Raw genomic sequence first — 14,183 nt, 5'->3', positions numbered from 1 at the left:
TGAGGCTTTATAAGGCATTGGTGAGACCTCACCTTGAGTATTGTGAACAGCTTTGGGTTCTCTAAGAAAAGATATGCTGGCATTGGAGAGGGTTCAGAGGAGGTTCACATTGATGATTCCAGGAATGAAAGTGTTATCATATGAGGAATACACATAAAAGTTGCTGGTGAACACAGCAGGCCAGGCAGCATCTCTAGGAAGAGGTGCAGTCGACGTTTCAGGCCAAGACCCTTCGTCCTGACAAAGGGTCTTGGCCTGAAACGTCGACTGCACCTCTTCCTAGAGATGCTGCCTGGCCTGCTGCGTTCACCAGCAACTTTTATGTGTGTTGCTTGAATTTCCAGCATCTGCAGAATTCCTGTTGTTTGCATCATATGAGGAATGTTTGATAGCTCTGGGCCTGTACTCACTGGAATTTAGAAGGATGAGGCCTTTCAAATGGCCTCACTGAGACCTTTCAAATGCTGAAAGGCCTAGACAGAGTGGATGTGGAAAAGATGTTTCCCATGGTGGGGGAATCTAGGACAAGCAGGTTCAGCCTGAAGATCAAGGGACGACCATTTAAAACAGATATGGAGAAATTTCTTCAGCCAGTTGGTGGTGAATTTGTGGAATTTGTTGCCACATGCAGCTGTGGAGGCCAGGTCGTTGGGTGTATTTAAGGCAGAGATTGATAGGTCCTTGAATGGACACGGCATCAAAGGTGACAGAGAGAAGGCCGGGGAGTGGGGCTGAAGAGGGGAAAAAATAGATCAGCCATGATTAAATGGAGTGGATTTGATGGACCAAATACCCTAATTCTGTTCCTATATCTTAAGGTCTAACATCTGATTTCTGATCTGATAATTTGCTGAATATGGTTCATTGTATATCACAATCCTGAGGAACTCTACCTTGGGTGAAATGATTGTTCTTTAGAAATGCAATTATCTTCCTTTTGTTTTAGATAAAACTCCAGCAAGTACATAGGTCTCCATCTGATTTCTATCAGCTTCAAAGTTTACAAAATGTCCCTTGTTTGCTAAACAAATCAAACATTGATTTAAGCTTAAGGGAGTCATTGTTTCCATTGGAATTTTACTCATTTATTTGAAACAAAGTTATGAAGAAGTTGTGCTGATCCAAACTGGACAACACTGGGAAAATTCTTGGTCAGTAAGTAGCATGTAATAATTCTGCCACTGACATTTTGGTGATTGAATGCAGACTTACGGGACAGTAACTGGGTGGATTGATTTAATCGTGTTTTTGGGGCATAGCTGAACAACAATACAGATTACTAAGTAATTGCATGGTATACTGTACTGGGCTAGAGATATAATTAGTTCAAAGCACAAATCTTCAGCATTGCAACTAATAGATGTGCTTTTTCATTTCTCGAGGCTCCCTTGCATCATGTGTTTTACTTTAATCTGATTACTCATATCTCCTTTCCAGAGAGAAACCAGGATTTTCTAGCTCTCTGATTCTGTTTTAGGAATTTGAGAGAGTCATCAAAAACAATTGTGCCCAATTCCCAAAAATTTATAAACCTCACCCAAAAATATAGTGCAAGATCCTCCTCCTAGTGTCCTTCTGAATGAGTTTAATTTTTACCCAGTTTGCCAGTGTTCAATCAGTCTGATTTACTCAGAAAATTGTTGCATGCAGAAGTAAATGATCTTTACAAAGAAGACTGTGAGCTCTTTGCACTTGTTAGAGTAGATGAGAGAGATTTGATTGTACTTTTTTGCAGGAGAGAAAGGAAATTGGGGTGGTGGAGAGTTGTGATCTCTGCATTCTCTGTTGTCCTTTTACGTTAATCTGAACAAATCTAAGTTTTCCTTGACACAATATAGATTTCTACCGGGTGATCTGGTTACCTCTCATATTCCAAAGGCACGAGGTTAATTGGCTACTATAATTACCATTAGTATAGGTGGGTGGTAGCAAAATCATGGCAAAGACGGTTGGGTGTCCACAGTTCGTAGCTAGTTTGGTATCTGACCTACTCTGTTCAAAACTTAACAGATTCTATCATATTGATGTGAAAACTTCTGTTGTCATTATGCTGAAAGCAGAAAAATAGCCACCATATTAGCTCTTTCATGTAAAGTAACTGATTCCTAACTGGTAGTTAACAATATACTAGTTGATATTCTATTACTTGTTGAGAAGGTTCTGCAATTTATAAATAGAGGCATTTTATCAAAGAATAAAATGAAGCAAGTATACTCTTTTTCACTTCACAATCAAGATGTAGTTACTATTTGTATAAAGTCTGCTGACGTGTATGTTGTAATTGAATGATCTGAAGGTTTCAGCCTGAAGCGTCGACTGTGCTTTTTTCCTGGACGGTGCCTGGCCTGCCGGGTTCCTCCAGCATTTTGTGTGTGTTGCTCGGGTTTCTAGCATCTGCAGATTTTCTCGTGTTTGAGAAAGACTTTGTTTATATAGCAATTTTTTTAAATTGACTATTTATGATTTGGAATTGTTTCTGAATGCAAAATATTAACTATGGGAGTCATGGATTGAGTCTAAAGATAAATTCCAGTAATTAGGCCTTAATATTTTTTAACAATAGTATCCAGCTTATAATTTATTTCAGAGATTTTAATAAATTAAATATTGCATTGGTGTAGCGGTGAAATTATCAATGAAATGTTATGATTTTGTTTTTAAAACAGTATTCATGATGGAGAGTTGAAGTGTATGGAGCAACGGGCACAGAGAGGGAGCGTGACTGGAAGGGGACTGCTTTAGAGCTGCAGTTAAGAAACATGGGCCAGTGTGTCACCAAGTGTAAAAATCCTCCTTCCTCACTGGGCAGTAAAACTGGAGATAAAGAATCTGGTAGCAAATCCCACATTAAGAAATCTGCTGTCTCTGGTGAAGAAATTAACTCAATGTGTGCAAAAGCTTCTGGAGATATCCTTGCCAATGGAACAAAGAAAACTGATGTTGTTTTGGAATCGACCCAGCCCCAACTTGCTCACTCTGGAGACAGTAAAAAAGAAGAATCCTTTTCACATCGTGATGAGTTCTCACTAAAGAGAGCTGAAGAATTGTTTAGCAAGTATAAAGATGCACATGAGGATGCCATTTTAGAGGAAGGCATGGAGTGGTTTTGCAATGACCTTTCTGTGGATCCTACTGAGTTCATAGTATTGTTGTTAGCGTGGAAATTTCAAGCAGCGACTATGTGCAAGTTTACCAGGTAAGCTCAGAATAAAATCTGAAAATTATTTCAAAAATATTTTAAGGTTGTATCAACACTGGTGATATTGAGAGCAAATGCTATAATTCCTTGATGTTTACCTCAGTTTATCAAATAACAAGATAATTATACTGGTTCAGTTCTAAATGAGAGTAACGGTAAGGTTCCATCCTGCTGAAAAGATTGAACAGGTGCTGAGCAAAGATACCAAAGCAAATAGTAAAGTAATTTATTTTTCATACTTGAAATCTTGTGAATTATAGCCTTGGGATATTTGCCATGTGTTTGCTAAAAGTTCCATAATGACAAATCATTGCCTTGAAGTTGTTTGGATGAAAATGGAATAAAATATTATTGATAGGGTTCCAGTTTCTTTTCCCCAATCCCTTACTCTTAAATCTGGGAAATTGTGAACATTTGAATTATTACATTTGAATCCCAGCATTTGAAAAACAGTGTGGAATATGCATTTGTAAACAGATGCCAGTCATGCAATTTTCCAAATTCCGAGTACATGCAGTCATGAAATGGAGAGCCACACCCCACTGCATTGTTTCTATGAATTTTCTGAAGGTAGCAACCAAGTTGAGCTCAGGCAGGTTGGGAGAGTCTGGGTCATCTCTATGTTCAAATAAGTTCAGCTTTGGACATCGAGGAAGAGGGAAGTTTAAAGGAGATGTACAAGACAAGGTTTTTGTTATACTGTATATAGAGAATGGTAGGTGCCTGGAATGGACTGCCAGGAGTAGTGGTGTAACAGGTGCAATAAAGCCATCTAAGAAGTTTTTATATAGACAGGTGATTGTGCAGGGGATAGAAGGAGATAGAACATTTACAGACAGAAGGTATTTGGTTTAATTTGGCTTCATATTAAGCACAGGCATCGTGGGCTGAAAGGCCTGCTTCTGTGCTGGACTATTCTTCAGAATGATCGATAATATCTGCAGAAGGAGTAACACTAGATCATTTGAAAAGGCAATGTGAGGTAACAGTGTTTTGGTGCTCCATCTACTTTTACATTTTTTGACAATGAGAATTTAGGAAGAAATAATTGTGAAAAATGACAGGTAAGTTGAGACAATAAAGTCAAAAGTGTAAACAGTAGGAATTCAGCCACTTCCTTTCTTTACTCTGCTTTGCTCTCTGTTCATGGTTCTACCATTGCACGTGGATCCTCCTTGCTACCCAAAATTGAAGCTACTACATTTGAAATAATGATGCCCAATATGGTTTTATCTGGCATAATCTTCTAATAAATTTTGTAACATTCTTGTGTAGTAACAGTAAATAAAATTTAGGTGATGAATAATTAAAAAAAAACATTTTCTACTCTAAAGGGCCAGACTTGGTTACTTTGAGCTTTCAGTTACTCACAAGATTCTTCAATAATTCATTGAAGTTTCCTTAAATCCAGGTCTGTACTGTGAATCTTAGGCTGTCTAGACCTTCAAGTGGCAAATACTCAATGGTACTGCTGTTGTCTAAAATTCTAAATTAATAATTTCCTACAGGAGTTAACCAGCAAGTTCACATTGGATGATTGAAAGCCGCTTATCCAGTTCCTCTACTGTCTTGATTCTGGCTGCTGGTCATTAATTTGTAATAAATATTGTGAACTTCAGTTTAACTAATATCTGTTGGTGACTTTATCCTTCTCAAAGTCCTCACAAGTATAAGTCTTAGGCCACACGACAGTCTCCTACTTCAGTCATCCCTGACAGTGATTCAGTCTGATTCAGAAATTATCTACAGTTAACAATTTCATGTCAGCTTTCTCTGATTGGCTAAACATTTTTAGTGTCTAGCCACTCTGGCCTTAATTATAAACTAGTCATTTCCTGACACAAGATTTTAAGGCTATAATTTCCTGGTTGTTCTTTCTTATGAATGTTTCTGTTTAATTTTACACTCGTAGGAGCAGTTCCTAAACAGGACTTTGGAAGGTTGTTTCCAAGTTATGTAAATGAGACCATTCGGCCCATTGAGTTAGTTTACTCTCAGAACAATCCCATCAGTTCCATTCTTGCACCTGTTTTCATGTAATCTATTCTCTCATAAACATGCATTGATTTCCCCCCCCCACCCCACCGATTTTCCTTCTACCCACCTACCCAGGAATAATTTATAATTGTTAGTGAAACTACCAGCCGTACATCGTAGAGAGGTGGAGTGTGGGGACTCACCTCATCACAGACAGAACATGCAAACTCATACCTTATTGGTAGGAATGCTTAATAGTTTACCAAATGATTTATTTTGATAATTTTGACATAAAAGTGGAAACCATAGAAGTTCTCGGGGAGAAAAAGTAATGTAGACTAGTCTGTATGAGTTGTAATTGATACAAAACTTGAGATTTACTTACTTTATAATTGAGTCCATTGGAAAGTCATTGGTCGTATATCAACTGGAGTGTGTTCAATACTAAACACGTACTTTAATTGTAAATTGTTGTTTTATTACAAGAATTTGGCTGATGAAATATCTATGTTTACTGGGTAAGGTTCTCTGATGTGATTTTATCAGTTTATTACTTAGTAATGTATAAAATAAGGAGCTTGCTTATATAGTAGAAGTGTATTGTTGACTTATCTAAAGATTATCTTGAAAACATTGCTTTGTGTGGTGTCTGCTAATGTGACTCTAACTGTTTATTTTCTTTTGATCTGGCCCCTATAGGAAAGAATTTGTTGATGGATGTAAAGCATTAAATGCAGACAGTATTGAAGGGATCCGTGCCAGATTCCCAAGCCTTATGAATGAAGCCAAAGTTGAGGACAAGTTCAAAGATTTGTATCGGTTTACATTTCAATTTGGACTAGACTCTGAGGAAGGCCAGCGATCACTACGGAGGGAAATAGCCGTTGCCCTCTGGAAACTGGTGTTCACACAGAACGTACCTTTCATATTGGACCAGTGGCTGAGCTTCTTAACTGAGAACCCGCCTGGAATAAAGGGAATCTCTCGAGACACGTGGAATATGTTCTTAAATTTTATTCAGGTGATAGGTCCCGATCTAACAAACTACAGCGAAGATGAAGCTTGGCCAAGCCTATTTGACACTTTTGTAGAGTGGGAAATGGAAAGAAGAAGAAAAGAGGATCTGGCTGAAGAAAAGTTGCGTTTAGTTCCAGAGGCTACAAATGTGGAAATGTCAGGACAAACTTCTACAGACTACCGCGTTACAGATAATTAGTGAGCAATAACTGAACATGATCTGTGTAGTTTACTGCTCCTCATCACCCTCAATTGCCTTGTTGCTGAAAGGGCTCCAAGATGCTGTAATAATTTATAGGCACTTTTTAAGCAATTGGGTAATAACTTTTTTAAAAATGCTTGTTCACAAAAGTATGCAGTAATTCACTAGTTGCCCTAATAAAAGCAGCATCAGTTTCAGCCTTTGAATACTACTATTATGAAGTAGTCTGACATCGTTATTGCAGAGTTTTCTTTGCTTATGGAATCCTTGGTTTAAAATGCTGAATAGTGCCAGAGCTCACTTCTGCAAATTGAATGAGTAAGAGACTGCTGTGTGTAATGCTGCTTGTTGCAGTGAAAATAATATAAGATATGAGTCAGTATTAACCATTTACCAGTTTACTGATGGACGATTGGAGAAGCGTTGCTATATTCAAAGTGCTAGACTCTTGTCAGTTGAAGAGGCACTGTACTCTTTCAGTTTGTCTAGCTGGTAGTGTGTTAGCACTGTACTCTTGTACATGGTGCAAGGTTCCAAGGTTTGCTTTCATGTGTGGACTCATCTCTGTGAAGTCTGTTTCTGTGTGTACACCTAATAAACATATGGATTATTTTAACTCCTCCCCACCCCTCCCCCTCCTTCCCCCCCTGCCCCTGATAAAGTGATCTGGTTGTCGATTTAAAAAAAACATTGATGTGTTTCAGCTTATTAGGCTTAGAATCAGTTGTTTCAATTTAGATAGTGCTACGCATATGAGGAGTGATGATATTCACTAGTACTGGTTCTGTTTGGGGCCTCAGAATGTGCATTAATGACCATTGCACTTGCAGGTACCATAATGACCCCATTGGCTTGCCTCAATTACTAGTGAGTTCAAAGACCAACCTTTCGAATAAAATCAAATCTATGGCTGCCTTAACATCGTACTGGAGGGAACAGCATTGTTAACCCCAATGTGTCAAGGTGGTTTGCTCTCAAAGCTCATTGCACTATTTTCAGAGTCTTGGCACAGGTTTAGCATGGAATATTCAAGAAGCAATAGGCAGCAGGACTTACAGAGGTGGGTTCAGTCCTGCAAATACTGTTGCCTTAACTAAAATCAGCTGAAATGCGATTTATTTTCTTGAATTTATTACTGAACTACAGGTTTCTATTTAATCTAAAGAGTTTTTTTTAAAACCATTGAGTCCATTCACTTTTTGTGAACTGTCCACTTTAATGTATTTTTGTTACAAGAGACATTTATAGTTACTGAGTGACATGTGGCAAGTGTACTTGTGTCCTAACATGTCAGTTGCATTCTCTCACCTTTTGTTTGGTGTGTTACATCTGTCAAGTATATCTTACTGATTTTTACAAATACATCAGAGGACTGGTTTCCACTTAGAATTTCCTCTCCTTCCAAGTTCCTGCAGGACTTTGGATCTTGTCTGTACTGTCCTTTTGGATAACCAGTTCTTCCTACCTTGGATTTTACACAAAACCAACAAACCTGAATTTTCTGTGGCAGGAATACAAATTGACTTCTTAAAATTCTGATTATATAATCTGTGCATTTAGCTTGTGCTACATGTATATTTTATAGAATACGTTTTGGTGCTTTCACTCTGGGCTGCAATTCTGTGGTCTGTGGGATTGTTGTGAGTCTTGTTGATTTGTTTAGTTGTGTTAACATACTTAAGACTTTTTGTTTTTTCCATTTCTGAAATCTACTCACTTTACATCACTTATAGATAACTTACTGAAATGAACAACATTTTGCTAATGGTGTGCTTCTACAATACACTGTTCTGTTACCATCAATTGTACATTTTATGTATTCAAATATTGTATAAATAATGGATTTATTTAAAGTTGAAATGCTTTGTATGTTTTACGTACTGATTATTTTCCAATTAAAAGAGTCGATTGCATTCTTAGTAACTTCAATCATCAATAACTTCCCTTTCTTCAATTTTAACTTAAAAAAAAAACAATTTTATAACTGCTTTATCATAACTTAAGAAATAGGAGCTTGGGTGCCACAGGACCCATGAAATCTGCCATTCTATAAGATCCTAAGTGAATTTCTATGTCAAAATTATTTTCCATTCGTGTTACATTTTTTTTTAGCATAAAAAAATCTCTTGATTTTCAGTGTCTTAGAAAAGAATTCCAGAGATTCATCATCCTCCAAATGAAGTTGTTTCCTGTTGGCTCTGCTTTTATGATCAGATTCTAAATATTACATAAACTGAATTAAGTTTTAAGTTATTTTAAGAACTTCTCTTAATGATTAATTTGTATTCTTATAAATTTCAGATAATGTAATCTCATTCTGTTCAAATTCCTGCTAGAGAAGTCCTCTTTATCACCAGAATTGTCTTTACACCACTTTCAATGGATGAGGAAAACCAGAACACTCTATTCCAAGTTATGCCTTGCTAAAGCTCCTTAAAATTACTGCACACTTTTTTTTTACATTTATCTTCCAATTCCTTTTCCATAAAACTAACATACTTCATGTTATCTTCATTATTTCTGTATCCTGTGATCACTGTGAATAACAGCATTTGTTAGTCACTTGCCTCATTTTGTAAATCGTGCTGATTTTTTTTCACTAGGTAGATATTTCACGTTATTTCATTAATGTACCTCTCATTTCCTTAAGATGACCATAGCCTGTTATGGCCCCTTTATATACCTGTCCATTACTTCACCATCTGACTTTGGATTTTTAACAAATCCTTTTATTGAAGATTTAGATGTTGATTGTAAGTTTTTTTTTTAAAAAAGCAAACAGTAATTCACTGGTTACACTCTACCATTCCAAAAATAACCTGTCTGTTCCTTTTAAAAGAAACAGATTCATGAGTCTGTCTTGTATAATGTCTTGTCTAGTAAATTTATTGAATGTCTTTCTGTAAATTCAAATTGTCTATGTAATCCATTGGTTCCCTCTTGCTATTATATCTTGGAAACAAGAATCTGTTTTTCAAAAAAAAATTCCCTTTTCTGACATATGATTTCCTAATAGGCATGTTACTACTTCCTAATACTACTTCTTTGACGTCAGGCAAACTAGCATTTGTTTCCCTGTTTTTGATTTCTCTCTCCTTGAATAGGTGGTGGTGTTTTGGTATCTTCTACTTCCTGAGGGTACTGTTCCAGAAAATACTACCATTGGGTAACGGCTAAATAAACTTTACATCCACATCTCTACTTCCATGTCTTAAAACACTATGTAGGTCTATATATCATCAGAATCTCTTGCCTTGAATATGGATTAATTAATTTTATTAATCTGTTCCATTTTGTATATTTGTAATAATTCATTATTTCCTGTTAGTTTACTCTGATACTAATTATTTTAGCAACATTGGAAATTAGCTTTAAAATTTCCAATCTAACTCTGCAGGCTGGTTTGTGTAATTTGTTTTATTAACATTGAAAGCAGAATCTTGAACTTTAACTTCTAAAACTACTGTGGTTATAAACTTCATATTTGGATCACTTCCCAGAGCATAGTTCACTATTTAACACTACCTCCACAGGCTGGTTTGGTCCTTTGATAATTCTTCAAAGCTACTTGTTTTCCAAGAAAAAGGCTGCTGTGTAATCTGTGAAGTTACTCCTCCAAACTGTTTTTGTCCCTTTGAATTGGACAATATCTATGAAAATTAAGATACCCAAGGATTGTAATTTTATCCTTATTTCTTTATTCTTAATTTTTTAAAATTCAGTTCAACACCGATTATTGTTTCATAACTATTCCCTGCAGTGTTTCCTACCTTTTCTACTTAGCTTAACCCAAACTGTTCAAGAATTTCTGGATTAAGATTTATTCTTCTGCCTTTATGCCAATTTTTAAGTTTCCGGTGTCCCTCCTTTTTGTTAAATTTTCACATTTAATAGCAGTGTGGCACCTAAATGCCAACCTTAATTACCAGGCAGCTGTGGCTTGGTAAAGGCCTTTCTCTATGGCATTTGTTTCTGTATCTAAATAAGAGATGAACAATCAACATTTTAGTTAACTATTTAGTATATTTGAATTAAATCATCTGGGACGGGATGGCAAATTTTTAAAGACCTTAATATTGATCAGGTTGCAGTTGTCTCTGACCTCGGGTACTAACATCCCTGCAAAGACACTCATCTATGAGCCAATTAATGCAGTTGAACATTTCATAGAATCGTAGAAAAGTACAGCAGAAACAGGCCCTTTAGTTCATCTAGTATGTGCCAAACCATTTAAACTGCCTACTCCAATCAACCTGCTGAAAGATAGCTCAAGCAGAAATCAGAAGCACCAGTAGGGCCTGATTAATTCCATTGATAATGCAGATACTTTGACACTAGTGAAGCTGTATGAATAAAGAACTGAATCAACAACCAAGGCACCTTAGCTGCCCACTCCTGCCAAGGTAATGTACCACTCTTGGGGATTGGATTATCTGAGGTAGATGCATTTCTTGCTTTAGAAGGATACTGGCAAATTCTCTAATATAAGTCTGGCATATGCACTAGAAGTCCAAGTAGGCTGTCATTTGAGATATATCTCTACTGCATTGTTTTCTGAAATGGGGAAATGATACAAAGTGTTGCTGTCATCTTGTTCAATATCTTCATCAAAATAAGAGGCAAATTAATTTTAAATTGACATGCAATTTTCACGTTTGCAGCTTGGGGTTTTTCTTTCAACTGATGGACACGACACTTAGCTGTCTGAATCTTTTATTGGGTCAAGATATTTTTGGAGGTTTCCTTTTCCCATATAGCATGGAATCTTATCAAAAATTGTCCAGAAGTAGAAATGCCTAGATTGTAACATATGTATAAATATCTAAAAATGTAATTAATTAGGTAATATAGTACGAGAAACAATGCTTAAAATAAACTTACAAAAAATTGGATATCACCTTTTGTGTATGAAACTAATTAAATTGGGAGATTTGCAAAATTAAAATTATAACATTGATTAAAATTTTCTATCAAAAATATTGATAGCATTTTACTTCATTAAAATGTAACCTGACTGATTCCTTTAAGCAACTGTCTGCAGAAACCAGTTGACTAGGAAGTATTACGAACCTTAAAGCTTCTTGGAGTCTTTAAAAAGTAGCTGTCGAAAATGGTTTCCATGGGGGAGAGTGCAGAATATACATCATAATGGACTAATTCCATTCTGTCCACACTGTGACCATCAGGACTGATGTAGCAAGATCTGCAAGGATTCTAGTATGTGCACTATGAATATAATCCATACATACTGTGACATTCAGCTATGACATTTTCCACAGCGAGGGCAGTAAAAATCTGTCAGGCCCATGCAGAGCTGTCTGCCAACTTTTTTTTGTTAAAATTTGTAATATAAGACCATCGTTCACGAATTTTAAGATTTACAAGGATGCTACAGGAGACTTTTCTTTGGGACAAATGAGCCCGGGGAAGATTTAATTAAGCAATTACAGGGGAATTAAGGGCATTTCTCTTTCCCCAGTTTAAAATAAGAATAATAAATAACTGCCTGAAAGCTTAGTAGAGCCAGAAATGCTCATCATCACACTTAGATAGTTCTTAAGTGAGTGCAAAACCCTGATCCACAAGACCAGAAAGTGTGATTCACCAGAATTGTTCATTTCTGGGTAGCATATCTGAGTATTTGAATCAACTATGTAGTTTCTATGTTAGATAGTAGGAGAAAGTAGTTGGGCATGGTTGGAGAGGAACAGGGAGATAGTCCGTTAAGCATCCATTGTGGGACCTGAACCCTACAAATTTTAATTACATTATTATTTGACACACTATAACATTTCAATCTGGATAGCAATACAATGAAAAGTGATGCACAGTGAGGATGAACATAGATACAGAAGCATAATTGGGGGGAAAAATAACAGTAGCCAGGATGTGGGCTACAAGTTACAATGGGAGATAGAAAATTTACGTCAAGAGGGGAATGTTACAATAGTGGATGTGCAGGGATTTGAATATGCAAGTAGATTGGGAAAATCAGGTTGATGCTGATTGTGGAATCCCTATGAGATGGCTGTTTAGAGTAGCTGATGTTGAGTCTGTTAGGGGATCTGCTATTCTGGATTGGGTGTTGTGTAATAAACAAGATTTGATTAGGGAGCTTAAGGTAAATGGCCCGTTAGGGGGAACAGTAATCATAATAGGATAGAATTTATTCTGTAATTTGAGAGGAAGAAGCTAAAGTCAAATGCAACTGTATTACAGTTGAGTAAAGGGAATTACAGAGGCACAAGAGAGGAGCGGTCAAAGTTGATTGGAAGGGGACACTTAGCAATGGCTGGAGTTTCTGAAAGCAATTTGGTAGAGGCAGAAATGGTGCATCCCAAAGTAGTATTCTAAAGGCAGGGTGATGCAAACGTGGCTGAGAAGGGAAGTCAAAGTCAATGTAAAAGCAAAAGAGAGGGTATACAACAGAGCAAAACATTAGTGGGAAGTTAGAGGACTGGGAACCACAAGAAAAAAAATGAACTATGAAAGTAAGCTTGACGTTAATATGAAAGAAAATACCAAGTTTTTTTCAGATATAGAGAGAGGTGAGAGTAGATATCGGACCACTGGAAAATGATGCTGGAGAGGTAGTAATGGGAGGACATGGAAATGGTGGATGAACTGTGGAAGTCACTAGCAGTATGCCAGAAGTTCCAGAGCACCAGGAGGCAGAGGTGAGTGCAGTTGCTATTACTCTGGAGGCGGTGTTTGGGAAACTGAAAAGTCTGCAGTTAAATGAGTAATCTGGACCAGATAGGCTACAGCTCAGTGTTCTGAAAGAGGTAGCTGAAGAGATTGTGGAGCCATTATCACTAAACTTTCAAGAATCAGTAGATACTAGCATGGTTCTGGAGGACTGGAACATTGAAAATATCACTCGCCTCTTCAAGGAGGGCAGAAGGAAGGAAATTATAGGACAGTTAGCCTGACCTCAGTGGTTGGGAAGATATGGAGTCTATAAGGATGAGGTTTTGGGGTACTTGGAGGCATGTGATAAAATAGGGTAATATCAGCAAGGTTTCCTCAATGGTGGGCACGTGGCCCAAGTGGTTAAGGCATTGGACTAATACCTGAAGGTCGTGAGTTTGAGCCCCAGACGAGGCAACGTGTTGGAGCAAGGCACTTAATCACACATTGCTCTGCGACGACACTGGTGCCAAGCTGTATGGGTCCTAATGCCCTTCCCTTGGACAACATTGGTGTCGTGTCGTGGAGAGGGGAGACTTGCAGCATAGGCAACTGCTGGTCTTCCATACAACCTTGCCCAGGCCTGCGCCCTGGAGAATGAAGACTTTCCAGGTGCAGATCCATGGTCTCGCAACACTAATGGATGCCTTAATTCCTCAATGGAAAATCATACCTGACTAATCTGTTGGAATTCTGAGGAAATAACAAACAGGAAAGATAAGGGAGAATCGGTAGATAATAGGGTTTTCAGAAGACCTTTGACAAGGTGCCACACAAGAAGCTGCTTAGCAAGATAAGATCCCATGATATTATTGGGAAAACACTAGCCTGATAGAGCAATAGCTGATTGGCAGGAGGCCAAGAGTGGGAATAAAGGGAGCCTTTTCTGATTGGCAACTGGTGACTAGTGGGGTTCTGTGGGGGATGACGTTAGGACTGCTTCTTTTTACATTGTATGTTGATGATTTAGATGACATAATTGATGGCTTTTTGGCCCAGTTTGCGGATGATATGAAAATAGGTGGAGGGGCAGTTAGTATTGGGGAAGAAGGGAGTCTGCAGAAGGACTTAAGACAGATTTGGAGAATGGGCAAAGAA

The 14,183-nt window shown here is 37.4% G+C and overlaps 1 protein-coding gene across 5 annotated transcripts in view; it reads left to right on the top strand.

The window, feature by feature from the left end:
* Positions 1-8,308, top strand: part of dcun1d3 (defective in cullin neddylation 1 domain containing 3) — a 44,656-nt gene extending 36,348 nt beyond the window's left edge. For all 5 annotated transcript variants that reach the window (XM_063059111.1, XM_063059110.1, XM_063059108.1 and 2 more), the window contains 2 exons: positions 2,667-3,196; positions 5,876-8,308. In XM_063059111.1, coding sequence (XP_062915181.1) covers positions 2,760-3,196; positions 5,876-6,392 — 954 coding nt within the window. In that variant the 5' untranslated portion in view covers positions 2,667-2,759 and the 3' untranslated portion in view covers positions 6,393-8,308. The remainder of the gene's footprint in view (positions 1-2,666; positions 3,197-5,875) is intronic.
* Positions 8,309-14,183: the final 5,875 nt, after the last annotated feature.

This window comes from Mobula hypostoma, chromosome 9, assembly GCF_963921235.1.
Source record: "Mobula hypostoma chromosome 9, sMobHyp1.1, whole genome shotgun sequence".
Classification (NCBI taxonomy): Eukaryota; Metazoa; Chordata; class Chondrichthyes; order Myliobatiformes; family Myliobatidae; genus Mobula; species Mobula hypostoma.
This window is presented reverse-complemented; position numbering and strand designations above follow the sequence as displayed.